This window comes from Perna viridis, chromosome 4 (assembly GCF_037379345.1).
Source record: "Perna viridis isolate PV_CMFRI_1.1 ecotype Kerala chromosome 4, ASM3737934v1, whole genome shotgun sequence".
NCBI classification, from domain to species: domain Eukaryota; kingdom Metazoa; phylum Mollusca; class Bivalvia; order Mytilida; family Mytilidae; genus Perna; species Perna viridis.
In genome coordinates this window covers 32,640,227-32,658,662 of record NC_142448.1, presented here as the reverse complement: position 1 = coordinate 32,658,662, position 18,436 = coordinate 32,640,227, and the positions used below count along the sequence as shown (strand labels likewise).

Genomic DNA, 18,436 nt, shown 5'->3' with positions numbered 1-18,436 from the left:
AAGATACAATAGAAAACTTAATGAAAAGAAAAAGTCAATTGTTAGATAACTTTTTTTTTAGATTTGCGAAATGAAATCCAAACTAGATATGACTCCTATGTTAAAGTACTTACAGTTGAAACTTATATAGCTGTCTTTGTAAGAATCATGCAAAATCTGAAAAATGTGATACACCCCTAAAAAGGCTACTTATTTTTATTTTTGTAATTAAGTTGTTTTATTGGTCTATACTATGAAATGTGTAATTATTCATTCAAATCTGCCTGCTTTTAGGAGATAATGAACATATAAAATCCAGTAAATTCTATTTTATTTCAGTGTCATTTACAGAGTTATCTGCCTTAATTTTGAATTCTACAGTGCATTTCATAAAATTTTTATCTCCTAAGAGCACAGATTATATGAAAAACCTGATGTTAATTTCTGTTTACTATGACATTTCAAACAAAATATCAAAAATAAAAATATGTAGGCTTTTTACCCATGAATCACATTTTGCATGATCCTTAGCTGGAGTGCTACTTATATGCATATCACATAAATAGAACAACATATTGTTTCACTTCTACTCTCACTATTTTTGTTTTGTATTCAGTGTTGACACATTATTTTTTATGTAAATAAATAATTTTTTTTTACAATTTTAGTCACTAAAGAGAGTCAAAGTCCTGAACCAGAACTAAGCACTGATGTCATAACTGTTCAGAAACAGGGTGAGTGTATAATAATGATCTAAGTCAAATTATACATATATTTTTTTGTGGAACTTCTCTAATAAAAGTACTCAGAGACCCTTTTAACCTATGAACTCATTCACTTCTTATATTTAGATTAGGATCAGAAAATAGTTTAGAGCTGAAACTTTAACCCAACACTAAATACTCCAGAATCCTGTATAACATATTTGAACACATTCATTTTCCATGCATTTCCTAGAAAATGTTTGTACCATATCAAACCTGATTTATTTTTATGTATGTCAATCATTTTATCCTTGTTATTTTGTAGATGTAAGAATATCCAAGGATTCCTCACTGAAGAAAGGACAAAGTGTTAGACAAAACAGAATGAAAGTCTCAGACAAAGTTCCAACTCAGCAAGAAATATCAGCCATAAAACACAAGAAAAAGGTTTGAAGATTCCTACAGTATATTTTTGATAACATTTTCTTTTTAAACACCACAAAGTTTGTGTTATATACACTCTACTTGGGTGGATGATCTGTATTCCTTCAGTTTGGAGTCTAGTTTACTCATAGGATATGTATAACCCTTTAAATTGGCGGATTACACAGTCTTTATTCATATGGTCTATAATTGACGGTTTACGGCATGAAATGCAATAATTGCAAAGTGCCAGTTCACTATATACAACTTTATTTAAATCTGGTGAAAATACATGTGTACAGTTTAGAAGTCAGGGACAGACTCCTCGATTCAACTAGACAAAAACCTATTCTATATTTTTACAGAGGATCATAAAACACTTACACAACATTCCGAATTTTTTAGGTGTTACATCATTTAGCGATAATTGCTATATTGACAAATTTGCTTGGGGCGGTTTTTCAGCTCAATGACTAACATAAAGATTAACAGGGTATTAAAGAACAATTAGGCGACCAAAGGCAATTACAAATAAATAAATGTCAATCAATTAATATAGATACTATAGATACAAAAAAAAATCTTAAAACGATAAAATAAACAATGTCCAGCACTTAAAGTTCAATAAAATTCTGTTTCCACTAAAAACATCCAACGGGGTCCGGCTGTCCGTTTTCTCTTGGTTATATTTGTATGAGTTATTTATTATTACACCCCCACTCAAGAGTGGGGTGGTATATTGGAATCACCTTGTCCGTCCGTTTGTCATGTTGTAGATTAAAATTGAAAGTCATCATGGACAAAAAAAATCAAAGTTCTCATGAACAAAAAAAGTTGAAAAATGTGTTTAGTTTCTAGTGAAAATATTTTGATATTTATTTTTAACAGATTTACTATGAAGGTACCAAACAGTTCAATGTTAAACCCTCCAAAGGTATTCAGTATCTACAAGAACAAGGATATCTGAAGACACCATTAGATCCTGAGGAGGTCATTCTATTCTTGAAAGAGAATCCAAGGTTAGATAAGGCACAGATTGGAGAGTATGTCAGCAGGAAGACCAATGGTGAAGTTCTCAAAGCATTTGTCAAGTGAGTCATTTATTACTGCATATTTTGAAATTAATAGGATATTCTTTATATCTAAACTCACAGGGGTTCTAATTAAAAGGACCTTTGAATTTCTTTATACTTAAGTCCTGGACCTTAAATCTTATACATTAATATCTTTTTGAGGACCTTTTACTTTCCTCAAGTGAACCTTTGATTTAAAATTTGAAAAAGTAATAAACCTATCACTCTTCAAGCTAATTTGAATCCTTGAGACTCAGTGAGTGGATGGTATGTTGGAATAACCTTGTCAGTAGGCGAACCTGAATTTCATTGCAATTTTCTTGTTACCAATGAATAGATATGATCTCAAATGTGGTTTCTGGCTTTATATATATGGAACATACATTTGGTCGCTCTCCATTTTTCAGGGACTTGTATGAGTGGGTGTAGTTTCATGTTAAATACAAAGTAACAATACTGTGTATCAATCACATCAGTATTAATTACAGTTTGAAATTTTCACCAAAACAGAAGAGATAGTTTCTTAACATCATCATACTATTGAATTGCTCACTGTAGACATGCACATCTACGTTATGTCGATTTAACAAACATACATAACGTGCATTGCAATTAACATACATACAATCCTTTTTTAGGTCATTCCATTTTGAAGAATTAAGAGTAGATGAGGCATTAAGGTTGTACTTGGAGACATTCCGACTCCCGGGTGAAGCTCCAGTCATTTCATATCTGATAGAACATTTCTCTGAACACTGGTCTGTAAGTATGCAAGAGTTATGACAACCATTTTAAAGATGTTTTTAGGTACATTAATCAGGAGATAACTCTGCTGACGGCCTGTAAAATCAAAGATTAATGGCTCTATATCTTCAAATACAATACTGTTATCTCCACTCTAATATCACTGTCAGATATGTCTATGAAAATAGCATCTAAAAAATCTAAAAATAAATTTGCTTATGTGTAAAAAAATTATTTGTGGAATTGGCAGCTTTTTGATGCCCTGAAATTTACAGTACAATTAAATTCTATGTTACAAAGGAAGTTGTATCTATTATAATGTAAGTTTGGTCATCTGACTGAATTACTGGGAAGTTATTCATGGTAACCATTTTATTGTCTTGTGTTGTAATTTTGTTAAATCAAAGAATTTTGCATTGATTGATTTGATAAGAACTTGTAAGGTGTTACGCATAACAGAAACTTTTCATTTCATCGCATAGAAGCTTAAATTGGTGGTTTGTCCAAACCATGTAAACTCTGAAAATTGGTAACCCACAAACAATAATGCTTCTTCAGTATTCCAAACATTCTATTTGAGATACAATGACCACTAGTTGTTGCAGAGTCACTATGTTGTGTCTAAATGAGGTGACATGTGTACATACTTGCTGTTTCTTTTCTTTAAATAGAAGGCAGTTCAGATCCCACATGTCTAAATGTTGTCCATCAATTTGACAACATGTTTTCATCTTAAAAATGAAATTTTGCATATTTATAGTATCATGTTTATGTTTTACCATTGTAGAAAAGTAATGGAGAACCATTCCATAATTATGATGCAGCGTTTACTCTGACATATGCCATTATCATGTTGAATGTAGATCAACACAACCATAATGCCAAGAAACAAAATATACCCATGACTCCTGCCGTAAGTAATACACCCATGACTCCTGTTGTAAATAATATACTTATGACTCCTGCTGTAAGTAATACACCCATGACTCCTGTTGTAAATAATATACTTATGACTCCTGCTGTAAGTAATATACCCATGACTCCTGCTGTAATTAATATATCCCTGACTCCTGCTGAAAGTAAGAAACCCTTTTAATTCTGCTGTAATATACGGATGACTCTTGCTGTTAGTAATATACCCATGACTCCTGCCAGTATTCTAAGACTCAATTTTATATTTTCATTTTGAAGTTATTTTTTTTCACATTTAAATCTCAATATTTAACTACATGTAAGAATATGATAATGAAAGATAACTCTGACATTGTCTCCCTTTGATAGTTTTGTCCTTAAATGGTGTAATAGTGTTGTCATTGAACTAACTTATACTTTGCCCTGTCAGGAAATTGTTTAGGTATGAAGTAAATGTAGCTTCTCAAAAATGAAAATGACAAAAATTGCAATAATGCCTGATACCAGCACTCCTACCTGAGCAACTAATTAAATTTCAAAAACCCACAAGGCAAATCAGAAAAACAAAGTACACAGATGTCATGTCAACCAACATTATCAAGAATCAAATCCGAAACAACACATGATTGTACTACTAAACAAAACCAGACAATTCAACAATTCATTGTTTGTATGCACCGCCATATAGTGGAACCACCTAGAGGACTCAATAGTGTGCATCAATAACCTGAGGAGTTTAGAACATCACTCCTCAGTTAGCGCGACTAAACTGCGCAGACCATTCTCTGTCACTTAGTAGCCCAGTAGGGAATCTGAAGTACTCATACAGATACAGAATTTATTTCTGTGTTTTCAGGAATTCAAAAAGAATTTGACTAAATGTAATGGAGGCGAAGACTTTGACCAGGATATGTTGGAAGAGATTTACAATGCCATAAGGTATTGCACTAATTGTACAATGTGTATGCATTATGCTAATATTCAATGTTCTCCTGTTTGCTGGTTTTGATATATAAGTTGATAATTGTTGGTAACTTAGAGTTTATTGATATTATTAAAAATAATTTAAACTTTTAACACATTATAGGAATTAGTTTTCATGTTGTTCAAAAGAAATCAATTTTGGTGTTACAGATGACATTTTACTTAATGCTGTCTGTATTTGTTATAGAAATGAGGAGATAGTGATGCCATCTGAACATACTGGTTTGGTCAGAGAAAATTATCTTTGGAAGGTATTCTAATATTTTGTTTAACACATCAAGGTTTCATACATGACTAATATTAGGTATTTATTTAGTGAATTAGATACAGTCAAAGCTGCTCTGCTGGTCACCTCAAATCAGTGGTCACCTTCACTTAACTGTCATTTCAATACCCGCCCAGCTGTTTCCTCTATTTTAACTCATATCAGCGGTCACCTCCCTAACACAGCCAACGGTCACCTATTTTCTGGTCAAAATCGTCTTTCTGACTTCTTATACCGGCCATTTTGTAAACTTTCGGTTTATCACTTGACCAGATAACAGTAACGTGTCACCTGATTTAATTGTATTTAGAACATGTAAATATAGATAATTAAGTTGCTGAAGGGATTAAATCAGTATTGCAATGAAAACAAAATTAAAGATTCGATAGTGAAGATGTGAAATTTGCTCACTGGTTGTAAAAACTTCAGTCTTCAGTTTAGTTATGAAAGTTTGAGGTGTGAAGAAAAGTCTCAGAAACGGAAAATGGAAAGAAATGAGGCAATTAAAAAACTAAATAGTGGAAAAGGTGCCCGTGCTGTTGTAAAGGAAATTAATGTTGGAAAAACAAATTACTAAAATTGCCAAAAGAAAAGCAGAAATTATAGAGGACATTAAAAATAACATAGATGGTAAAAACAACATAAAACGGGAAATGAGGAAATACTTTGTTTTTTATTGTCATATATTTTTATCTGAATGATATTTTGAATGAAGATATTTTTAAATACATGAATCTACTTCTGAAAATGAAAGATAAATACATGTAATATTATGACAATCAGAGGTAGTACAATCTAATGGAATGGGATTATATGCTGACATTAAAGTCTTTCTACATTACATTACAATTTGTAACCTTATTCCAATGGTCACCTCTCTATATAGGTCACTTTGAGTATTCCCCAGAGGTGACTGCTTAATACAGGTTTGACTGTATGTAGTATTCTACTACATTCTGTCATTTATGGGAGGAAAACAAATCACGAAAAAAGATACTGGTATTTGCAAAGTATACAAGAACATTCACACACTGAAAATATTTTGAAGTCAGAAGAATGAAATGACGACAGATGTTCTTGCAGGCTTTCCTTCTGTGATATATCATATATAAATCTGACTTTGTCTAGCAGCCTTATACAAAGCAGGTGGAATTCAACTTTTTTGTCCTGAAATGCATGAAATATATCTTACAAGTAGAAACTTGAACTTTCAACCAACTTTCTCTCCTAATGATTTTTTTTCAATTTTTTTCCATCCCTTAAGTATTGATGATAATCAAAATCTTTTCCAGGTTTTGTTAAGAAGAGGAGGGACCAAAGATGGTCATTTCATCCATGCCCCTCCAGGTTCCTTTGACCATGAACTTTTCTCCTTGACCTGGGGGTCAACAGTTGCTGCTTTGTCATTTGTATTTGACAAGAGCAATGAAGAAGCAATAATACAGAAAGCTATAACTGGATTTAGGTATGTATTACAATACCTCAAGGTATAAGTATTCAGAAACATCTGGCAACATTTTAAAATCTGAAATATACATAAAAATCCAGCAAACCTTGTATTGATTTTCTTGTATTTTGTTATGTGACAATTATTATGAAATTATATATTTTTTTAATTTTAAGAAAATTAGGGACTTGAAAGTACTTAATTTCAAAAGATGTCCTTAAAACTCTTTGAGAATCTAATTTCCTTTCAAACCAATACAAAAGTGTATAAAATATGAAAATTGGACATCAGACGTTTTGATTACGTACAAAGATTATGATATCGGCATTCCACGTATTTTCCCTATTCTAAAAATAGTACCATTTCGATGAAACTGGCACATAGTAATTTATTTTTATTTTTTTGATAAAGGTTTTGGTTATGTGGTCGTGCTCAAGGAATAATTCATGGTTTGAATAAGAAGTTTGTAAACAAAAGCAATCCAATCATGTGCTTTATTAATAAAATAAATTGACGATGTTGATTATTTATTTTTGCTGGTCTGAGAAAAATGTAGTTCAAACTTTGGGGAAGAAGTTTTCATCATATCTCAAATAGATGGCATGAAATGCATGCATACGGTGACTGGCTTGAAAGGGCGGTCTCAAGCAATAAAGCTAAATTCAAAGTTGGCAAAAAAGAGTTCGATATTTCATCGATGGGGGAATCGGTCCTTGAAAATCTTAAAAATTGTCCTTAAAAGTCCTTAAAAAGTCCTTGAATTTTGTGGTAAAAAATGTGCATGAACCCTGTAAATACTCATTATGTCATTTTGATTAAAATTTAAAAATACCTATGAATAACAGTTACAAAATAATTCCATTTGACCCTGTTGCCCTGAAGGTTTGTTGAGGACCTGAATAGACAAAGCCCCAAGGAATTGTGTGAAAAAAGGTAATGTCTAACTTAACATGTTCAAGATGTGTTAAAAAATCTTATTAAAGAACTTGTTTAAATACTAACAAGGAACGTAAAAAAATGTCATATACTCACAAACTAATCTATTATATTTTCTTATACAGAAAATGTGCCATGATAGCAGCCCATTATGAGATGAGTGATGTGTTTGACAATCTAGTCATTTCTCTGTGTAAATTTACCACCCTACTAAGTGCTCATGAGGTAAAATATTTTGTTATGATTCAAGTCTGTATCAGCTTTTGAATACAGGGGAAAAGATTAATGTTCACCCACTCGTTAGTGGTGGCCAGAAATGTGCCTGGGTGACCATTTTTTCTATTTTAGTAGCCCAGCTGGCGAATTGCAAAAAAAAATTCTTGTCAACAAAAGTTGCGGTCAGAGATTTAACTGGTTACCATTCGATCAGAAACGTAGCATCACTAGTTAAATTTTATCGGTAACCAGTTCTAATAATACGGAAATCATTCATAACCAATGTCAGTTTTTTATTTACCATTGCTTACTAATTTCCGTATCCAGTATCAGAACAAAATCTCTAGAATATTCAAACAGTCTACTGTTTCAGGTATTAATGTTTTGAAGTTATATGAATTGGTTGTGTAATTTTAATTCATTTAATGAGATATATTATCCAAAGCACATTTTTAACTTCAACTGCACATTTTAGGGTTTTCCATGATGCATATGAATAGGAGGGCTATGGAGTGAATGAGTGAATTTGTGTGTGACAACAAATCACACGATACAGTGAAAAAAAATTATCAATGAACAGGGCTTTTATTCTTGTTTTGCATCTTGATGTTGCATGAGGGTCTTCAACAATGAACAAATGGTTCATACCCTCAAACAAGTATTTTTACATACAAACATTTTGTCTGAAAAAGTCTGTGCTACCAACTTTTTTTCTGGACTTATTGATTTTATAGTTTAGTAGCCCAGGTGGCTACTGGCCTCAAAAAGTTAACCTTGATCCCGGGAATATACATATGCATGTAAATAGTTTTTAGTCTTTTAGTCTCAAATTCTCACCTCAATTAAAAATTCACTCTTTTTATTGAAGGAGAACCTTATTCAGTTGTTACTTTTTTTACTAATTTTTAGTAATGCAGTATACAAATGAAAAAAGCATATTTAAATGATAAATATGTTATATTTTTAGTCACATGGAGAATACTGGGTTCATAAAATTGGTTTCATAATGAATAAAATGCTAATCTTTTCAGAATCCAGAGAGTATATCAATCTCCTTTGGCAGTAATATGAAGGCAAAGTTAGCAGCACAGAATGTGTTCTCCCTAACACACAGACATGGTGATATACTGAGAGAAGGATGGAAGAATATTCTGGACTGTATGATGCAGTTATTCAGGGCAAAACTGCTGCCTAAACCTTTGATAGAGGTAATCTCAACAAGGGAAATACAATAAAACCTGTCTATACTCCTTTGGGATTCTACACTTAGTTTGTTTAAGGAGGGTGTTTAGTTTATAGAGATGCAAAATGTATTGAAATTAATATGAAGGGATATCACAGGGAATCTGTTTGGACAGGTTTTCAGTTTATTCAGGGTTAAGTTTATACAAGTAACACTGTATTGTGTATTATTTTGGGATTGAGAGAAATATCAGTGTCACAGTCGACCTAATTAATTTGACAATATCTATTCTGTGAAGTCCTTTAGATGAAGTATAATTCCTTTTAAGCGGTCAGTTTTGCATGTTAATCAAGAAAATTAATTTCAATATTTTTCAAGCATAATGCAACTTAATAAATATGAAAATGAGATAAATTTCAGATATTTTTATGATTATTTTTTATGTGAATAAAATGACTGTGTTGTTTTCACATTGATATAAACTCAAACACAAATATGATTTAAAACTTCTAAACCTTGTTAAATCAGGGTATTGATTATTTTTTATAATAATATAATTTTGGTTTTTCATAAGAGGGAAAGAGCTATTAGAACTCATTATGGGGGATGTTTTGACAGGTGGGAATTTATATTAGACCTCCACTGACACACACTGTGCCTCAAAGTATCACTTCTTTACTACATAAGCCAAAATATGTCACTTGAACCTATTCCCTTCCAGTGTTAACTTTAATATGCTCGAATCCTTAACTGTTTTTTTTTTTTTCACTGCTAGGTAAGGTTACTGTTTAACCCATTCCCGATTTCCTAAGTTTTCCTAAATCATATTTAGATAAAGGATTGAGTATAATTTTTATATATCACCTTTATATCTTTCACAGGCTGAGGACTTTATAGAGGAGTTAGGAAAGATATCAATAATAAAGGAGGACAATACAACTGCTCAAAAGTAGGTCAAGTTTGGTTATAGATGTCATACAAAGCAATTTCTCTAACTATTTTGTAGATTCTATTTCTGATGTATTCTGTCAAACAATCATATTTGAAGGTATTAATTTTCAGTTTTGAAAAGGATTTCTGTACTCATAATACAAAAATGCATGTGAATGTATAAAAAGCTTTAGATCCAACCTTTGTGTATGTTAATTGTTGTTGACTTTTTAAATATTTATTTACATTGTTTATAAGAGGAATTCTTAAAAGTTCAAATTTTACCATGAAATGATTCACAGACCTGATTTCATTACACTTTAATGTGGAATTCTGCTTTTACACATCCAGTTTTGTGGTTCCTTATTTATTGTATATTTATTTTGGATTTTCAAATTTTGACATAGTTGACTTTGTAAAATCAGGTATGGATATTGATCAATTAATTCTTCAGGTCAGAGAGCAGTTTGATGGGCTTGTTTAACTTTTACTTCACCTCTGACAACACCACTACCAAAGGTCCTACACCTGAAGAACAAGAAGCCATGAGATCTGCTCAGGATTGTATAGAAGACTGTAATCTAGAAAACCTAATAACTGATAGTCGATTCCTTAGAGAGGTTTCATTACAGGAACTTATAAAGGTATCTCACAAGAATTATTTGTGAAAACTTCTAAATTTTCAGGATCTATTCAGAAATTACTTTTTAAAAATGCTTGATCTATCTACTTCACTTACTTGTTCATTTAAATTCATACATTGGTTAGCATAGTTCAATAACCATAGACCCAAGACAATTTTTAATATGTCTGATTAAAAGCAGGTATTTCCTTTAGCATTGGGTGGTATCCATTTCTGTAGACTTCTGCTTCCACAAGATCTTATGTAAGATCAAAGACAGGTTGTCCTATTTATAGAATGCAGTATGACTTTGAATTATAAATGTCCTTAAAATGCTTAAAATACCTCCCATTGGGAGTTCAACATTAATCTATTCTGAATTCATCCATTCATATTAGATTAATGTCCAAGTTAGAACATCTTATATCAATGCAGAATTCAATAACAAATGTTTGACCTAGAACTTGTGACCTTGATTTTGTTTATGCATTATAATAGGCTTTAGTAGTAGCCTCCCAAGGACCTGAGGCTCATTTATCTACAGAGACTGCCTTTGATGAAGATGCTGCTGTCTTCTTTTTGGAGTTCCTTATCAAGGTTGTTCTGCAGAACAGGTATGTAACCAGACTATGATTTTTCTCATTTACATTTTTATACCCTGTGCAAACAAAGTTTTAGGGGTACATAGGAATCACCCTGTTAGTCTGTCTGCCCATTCACATTTCTTGTGAGCAGAGCTCCTCATAAACTGCTCAATGGATTTTGATGAAATTTTATAAGATGATTCAGTATTATGTCTATATGTGTTTGAAAAAAATATTAACTGAGAACTTCATAGGGAGATAATCGAACTGAGAGGTTTTACTCTTTACATTTATAGTCCATTTAAAGTTGGGGTATTCTCTTTGAGAGCTTGCTCAAAGTATTTCTTGTCTAATTTTAGTTTGGTGATGTGTGAATCATAAAATACTGACAAGGCTTTTTTTCTTCTGTACATGTTATAGTACACTTCAAAAATAAAATTACATTGTTTTTTGCTAGGCGTTCAGTTCATCAAGAAGTTAAGGCTACAATGAACAATTTCATTTTTCATGTCTAAATATTTAACGTTGTTTGTCTTTAAACCAAACACTATTGTTTTGTTTAGTTAATTAAAGCCTGTTAGTGTGTAGAAAATTTTGTCATTATATTTTGTTTTTATGATTTGTAGTGAATTAGTTAAAAGTGATGAACATTTGATAGGACAGGTTATAACGTATGTTTAGATTCTCCATTATTGGCTTTATGTTCAACTAATGAGTTTAGGGTCTAACTGATCAGTACACCTTAGTTATGTTGCTTAAATTTTCTAGGTAAAGGGCTATTCCTGAAAAAAAAGTGGTAGTTTACGAACATAGTTTAAAAAAGAAATATCATTGAACTCATTGTCACATTTATTTACATGAAATTTTATAAGGTGGAAGAAATATTTTTTGTGGGTATCAATTTTTAACCCAGTCAGTCAGCTTACTACCATCTTTGACAAACTAGAAAAAACAGATTTTCATGAATTAGGTACTGTAAATGTATCAATTTTTGCTCTTAACAGAATATCATGAACATAGTACATGTGGAATTAATTTTTAATACTATATAATGCTATTTTTTGAAACCACAAAGATACATTCTCTTGACAGTATCTGCAAAAATTTGCAACCTTCAAATTAGTACATTTACAGCACTTTCAATGTATTTCATATCAAGCAATAGTCCTATTTCCACATATTTAAGCCAACCCATTTTTTTTCTGGAAATAACATATGTTATGTTTAGTCCCTGCTTTTCAGTTCTTTCTTCTTACTGACATTTTTTAGTCTGTACTAATATGGCAATATACATGCTGTAGAAAAAGAGTTTATAGTTCAAATAAAATTATCTTCTTTTATGATGAAACAGCTCGAATTTCTTAGAAAAGGATAAGAATCAATACCCACTAGTAACCATGTTAATGATAACAGGGATGGTAATCTGGTTCCCTGGTCAATATCATAAGCAACCCTAGGATCGCTAAAAATATAGACTCAGGTCACCAGCAATGGATATACACAATATATGAGTTAAATTGCCACTTATGAAATAAAGTAAAACAATTGATAATTGTGCATTTATATCAAAAGATGATATAAGTAATATGAAAAAAATATATTTAAACCTATCTTTCTTTTAATTTGAATATTAGAATGTATAAAAGTAAATGAAATAATATAATATTCGCTCAGCCAATCAAAAGGCAGAAGACATCACTGGTGACCCGGGGTTATATTTGAGAGAAACTTGTGGAACGAAAATATTACCGGGCTTCCAGGTTAAAAGGGAGGGATGGTCTGGGAGGACCTTAATATATAGGGAGTCTAAAACATGAATTACTCATTCTGTTGAAAATGACGTTCATAATTTGGAAGTCATCGTTTAAACTGTAGACACAGGTGCAGAGTGGGTGTACTGGCATTTCCTGTTATTCAAGATTTCACCTATATCAATAATCAACAACAAAGTTGTTATTTGAATATAAATAGCTCTGCCTCTTGTAGGCAAGTTCTCTGTAAGTTCATGTAATATACATCGTGCATGTAAACCTGCATGTTTAATCTAATATTTGCATATCATGGGATTGATTGTTTTTGTGTATCCATCCCAAGTTAGAGTTTGTGTTTTAGTCAATATGGTGACAAGTTGTGTTAGATTCCTTTTACTATAAATTTGATGATCCATATGATATATTTCTTTAATTTTACTTTACACACTTTCTTTTTTCTTAAGTAGCTGTCGTTGTAAGAATCATGCAAAATCTGAAAAGTATGATACACCCCAAAAAAGGCTTCATGTTTTTATTTTTGAAATTAAGTTGTTTTATGGGTATATATTATGAAATGTGTAATTATTCATCCGTCTGTTCTTAGGAGATAATCAATATTGAAAATCCAATAGATTCTGTTTTATTTGAATGTCATTTACGTAGTTATCTCCCTTAATTTTTAAATCAACAATGCATTCTATATAATTTTTATCTCCTAAGAACATGGGATATATGAAAAACCGAATGTTAATTTCTGTTTACTATGACATTTCAAACAAAATATCAAAAATAAAAATATGTAGGCTTTTCACCCATGAATTACATTTTGCATGATTCTTAGCTGGAGTGCTACTTAAATTGTTAGTTCTTATTTATTTTTGTGTTTGATATTTATAGAATAGGAAAAAACTGTTTTAAATGACCTACAAATAATATATGATAACATGTAATTCATATTAAGTAAAATTTGTCAAGTTAATTTCTTTTTTATCGCAGGGACAGAGTCAATTTAGTGTGGGAAAATGTAAGAGACCACATCTACAACTTAGTGGCAAATTCAAGTGAACATACATTCTTAGTAGAACGTGCAGTGGTTGGAATATTAAGACTGGCTATTCGATTGTTACGAAGAGACGAAGTAGCACCAACTGTCTTGACCTCATTACGGATTTTGTTAATGATTAAACCTTCTGTCGTGCATAGTATATCTAGACACATAGCATATGGATTACATGACTTGTTGCGGACTAATGCTGCTAATATTCACACAGGACAGGACTGGTACACACTGTTCACACTCCTAGAGGTTGTGGGGGCAGGGGCAGACCCTCCCCCTCTTTTACAGGTGTGCTCAGGTGTTGAGATGCCAGAAGCCTTAACTGATGCAGGTAAATTAGAATAATTTAAATTTTATATCTTTACATTTTATATGCCTTTGGAGTAAAATTGTGTTCACCAAACCCCTGTAAGGACTATATGCTTCGTTTTGTTTAAACAAATGGTCAGTTTATGGAGATTCAAAATGTACTATTAAACTGTTAAAACATATATAATTGAAGCAGATTTAATGCATGATGTGTTATTTGCTGTTCACTTTTTCATTTTTGAAGAAATAACCCTAGGCTTCAGGCTATGATGCATCATATATTAGGACCTCATAAATGACAATAGTGTTCGATGACATGAATCTGAAAAACTCATGTTCGTGATGTGAACATTTTTCAACAATAGTATGTACATGTAGCATTCAATTGCAAGATTAACTCACTGCTATAAATATCCCTAAATATTACTTTTCTTTGTCAAATTTATTGTTTATTCAGATTCATGTACTTGTAACTTTTAGGGAAAAAAATAATTGTGATTTAGTAATTAGTACTGTAAATCCCCCCTCTTACCACAGCCTAAATGTTGATCATTTTTGCTGATTTAAAATGGAGGTAGAGGATTTTACACAGATTCTACTGTATTTTTATATATTTATAGTGGTTTCTGTGGTACAGTTCATTCTGTGTTAGCTATATCCTTCTGTTGTTGTGTTGTCAATGGTGTTCATATTGTTATATAATGATGAAACTCTGATTATTTTTTGGTAATTCTTTCCAAAATGTTCAATAACATTTTCTCAGCTTCTAATAAGTAGATTACTGTAATTATTCTGATTTTTGTATAATTGAGAGATGTGGTATGGTTGTCATCACATGAATTTCAATTTTTTTGTTTGGAGGAATTGAGTTTTTTCTCAATATAACTAAAATTGAATGGAATTAGGGTTTTTTTTATTGTCACAAAAATAGAATTGTATTACAGACAAAATGACATAATCGCAATAATATTTGAAATCATTATTTCAAATTTTGTATTTAGCTACGATTGCTTTTCCATGTTCAGATAGATACTGTTCATGAAGTGGCTGTGAAATACAACATTATGTTATGTTATAATGGATTGCAGTACTGTGTATATCACATACTTTTTTTTATGCTATTCAATACTAACTCAATAACTTTGATTTTAGGAGCCCAGAGTGACAGTGAAGTTAACAGTGTTAGTCCATCTGAAGGTTATACAGACAGAGGCTATGTATCTGATGGAGAACTGTACGATGCACAATCTAAAGTAAATAGATGTCCGTCTCCACTAGAGGTCAGACCTGTGCCTGAAAATGGCAGCTGGTTACTTGTAAGTTTGCTGTGTTAGAATTAGGACTTGCCCACTTTCCCCTCCTAAAATGAAAATGACAGAGCAAAATAAATTCTCTAGCTAATCATGCCATTTGGACAAGTTTGAGTATGTAAGCAAACATTGATTCAGGTTTTGTCATTTTTGGGGCTGGTTGGAAATAATAGAAAAAGGATAAGATATGGTGAAACTTAACACATGCACCATTGTATAACCTTTATATAAATTGTAAATACTTACGGAGATCACCGCAAGGTCTTCAGTAAGGGTAAACACACATTTCTGAAAAGCCTACACAACAAAAGTAGTATTATCCACAGTAACAGAACAATGGCACTTCTTCAAAAGAAATTTCAAATAAAAGTCAAATAACAACACGAAGACATATTAATGACCAACATCTCCTAACTGTGGATAGGTGAATTAATTCTGTGACGCGGTCAAACCAGTATTAAACTATTCCCCTTTAATGTAAGGTTAAAAATGAACTGAAACAAAGAACATGCCATAAATTTCACATCAAAATCTCTCCATTGAATACTTCAACATACACCATATAGATAAATAAAGAATGCTCATACATGTAGTTTCTGAAAGCTTGCTCAGAACATATAAAACACTGACAATACCAACAAAATTACCAGCATTAGAAATTATCAATCACTATAATTCCAGTGAACTGAACGTCCAGTATTAAATAGGTCAGATTTGATGTAGTGCAATACTTAATAATGACTTAGTCTTTAAGAAGGGTTGCTATTAGAGGCATAATATCTGTTTTGTCAAAACAAGGTTCAAAGAATAGACAATGGTTTAATAATCGTATCTTTTGAACTTATCTGTTTGGCAACCTTTGGCAAAAAAAAATTATAATGGCTTTGCCTACAGCAGTTTCTAGGTATCATTGACTGTAAATTGTATAATTATTTGTTCCTCCATCTTACCACAGTCTAAGTTTTAATCATTTTTGCTGATTTAAAATGGAGGTAGAGGATTTTACACAGATTCTACTGTATTTCTGTCTATTTACAGTGGTTTCTGTGGTACAGTTAACTCAGTATTAGCTGTGGTCCCTCTTAAATTGTATGTAACTCTCTAATTTTTTTTTCACTTAATCCTTAGCAGGCCTGTAAGGTCTAGTTTAGAAGACTCTTTATTAGTATTGTGTCCCCAACAGCAATACTGTGCTCAAAGTGAACTGAAAATGTCTTTTTCATCTTCATTTTCTACACATTATTTTTAAATTTGGTTTTAAGGTTAACAGCAAAGAAAAGGATCTGAATGCTCCTCCTAGGAAATCATCTTTAGCAAATCAGTACACAATAGAACTAAATGAGGAATTATTTTATTGTGACAGTAAATCGTTACTGAAATCATCAGAGACATTATCATTCCTCGTACGGGATGCTGCCCATATTACACCGCTAAACTTTGAAAGTTGTGTTCATGCAATACGAGCTTTTGTGGAAACAAGTTTAAATGGAGGTAAGTGTTAGTCTTTAACACATAGACAACACAACATGCTGTTTATTTTTATACAATCACAATTATACAATGCGGTGGATTATGGTATCATGCTGGTGTCGTCATTGTTATTGTCCAGCACCCATAGACAATTTAGTGTCTGGACAATTATTTGAGTATAGGGGTATCTATTTTTATGAATTAATGCCACAAGGTGCCATACCACAAAAAGAAGGGTGGGATTGATTTTAGGGCTGTCACTTAAACCGTTTAGGAATTAGAGGCCAACAAGCAATTTCATGACATCTGGACAATAATTTGACTAAAAGTCAATGGATCTCTGTGAAATTTTACCACAAAGTGCCACCTGTTAATGAAGGCTCGCATTGTTTTTCGTTGGTGTCTTATTCATAAATGGTTCAAGTCAAGAGGCTAAAATTTGGCCAGTTTGACTCTGGTTAAATTCTTATCCTGTGTATAATATTTAATGGAAATCAAAATTCAGAGCTGTATCAAGCTTAGATGGTGTGTCCATTCTTGCCTCAACTATCCAGGGTTTGACCTTTGTGGTAGTATCAAGTTAGACCCACCAAAGCATTTGATATCTCATGTGTACCTATTAGTTCTCTTTTGGTATGCGACTTGATCTTAGTATGTTGTCCGTTTTGTGTTCCTGGCATTATTTTGTCCAAGGATTTCCCCACATTTTCACTCTTTATTTATTCACTTATGCGGCAATAGGAGTTTTCTTTAAAATGTGTACCCTACTTCTTATTTCTTTAGGGTGTTGCTCTATTATAGTTGCTGTCTCGTCGACCTGATTTTCTCCATATCTTTGTTTTACTACTCTTTTGAAAAAGATATCTTCTCTGTACCAAGAATTATATAAGTTCAAGAACAAAAGGAATGCAAAGAAATTTATTTCAAGTAAGACAATAATTATCAACTGTCTTCATTTATATGAATTTTATTAGTTCAATATTTAAGAATTGTGATTACTGGTACCCCCCCCCCAAAAAAAAAAACCAAAAAAAAAACTATGGTTGATTTTTTTCTTGACAGGTCTGCCCCAAAAAACTATGGTTGATTTTCTCTTGACAGGTCGACAAAGGACTGTTATGCCAGAGAGAAAGCCAAAAGGTTCAAAGACTCAGTATAAAAAATCAAAAAATAAAATGAAAAAATCCAATTCTTCTCCAAGTCGGTTACATCAGCAAAATTTGAGTTTGTCTGATGATGAAGGTGACCAAGAAAGCACAGCTGCAGGAATACATTCTCTGTCAATACAACTGTTGGACTTGATGCACACTTTACACACTCGTGCCGCTTCTATTTATAAATCTTGGGCAGAGGAGGAACAAAAACATCAGGATCCAAGTGAACCCATAGATGCTGGAACTAATGCATTGTGGGTAAAATGCTGGTGTCCTTTATTACAAGGTATGAGCATGAGCATTAATTCTGTTTGAGGGGATTGTTTATTAGTCTGCAGTATTTTCTTCTGAAACCCATTATTTACTATAGTATTTGCTGTTAT

At 32.0% G+C, this 18,436-nt stretch overlaps 1 protein-coding gene across 4 annotated transcripts in view; it reads left to right on the top strand.

The window, feature by feature from the left end:
• Nucleotides 1-18,436, top strand: part of LOC148619796 (Golgi-specific brefeldin A-resistance guanine nucleotide exchange factor 1-like) — a 47,554-nt gene that overhangs the window by 16,152 nt on the left and 12,966 nt on the right. For 3 of the 4 annotated variants that reach the window (XM_088580076.1, XM_088580075.1, XM_088580073.1), the window contains exons 15-32: nt 648-713; nt 1,009-1,130; nt 1,995-2,197; nt 2,818-2,941; nt 3,711-3,836; nt 4,692-4,774; nt 5,007-5,070; nt 6,377-6,549; nt 7,593-7,692; nt 8,715-8,891; nt 9,748-9,815; nt 10,251-10,440; nt 10,917-11,032; nt 11,629-11,673; nt 13,750-14,141; nt 15,272-15,435; nt 16,692-16,920; nt 18,001-18,339. In XM_088580076.1, the coding sequence (XP_088436202.1) occupies nt 648-713; nt 1,009-1,130; nt 1,995-2,197; nt 2,818-2,941; nt 3,711-3,836; nt 4,692-4,774; nt 5,007-5,070; nt 6,377-6,549; nt 7,593-7,692; nt 8,715-8,891; nt 9,748-9,815; nt 10,251-10,440; nt 10,917-11,032; nt 11,629-11,673; nt 13,750-14,141; nt 15,272-15,435; nt 16,692-16,920; nt 18,001-18,339 (2,781 nt within the window). The remainder of the gene's footprint in view (nt 1-647; nt 714-1,008; nt 1,131-1,994; nt 2,198-2,817; nt 2,942-3,710; nt 3,837-4,691; nt 4,775-5,006; nt 5,071-6,376; nt 6,550-7,592; nt 7,693-8,714; nt 8,892-9,747; nt 9,816-10,250; nt 10,441-10,916; nt 11,033-11,628; nt 11,674-13,749; nt 14,142-15,271; nt 15,436-16,691; nt 16,921-18,000; nt 18,340-18,436) is intronic. The other variant, XM_088580074.1, reaches the window with a different exon arrangement.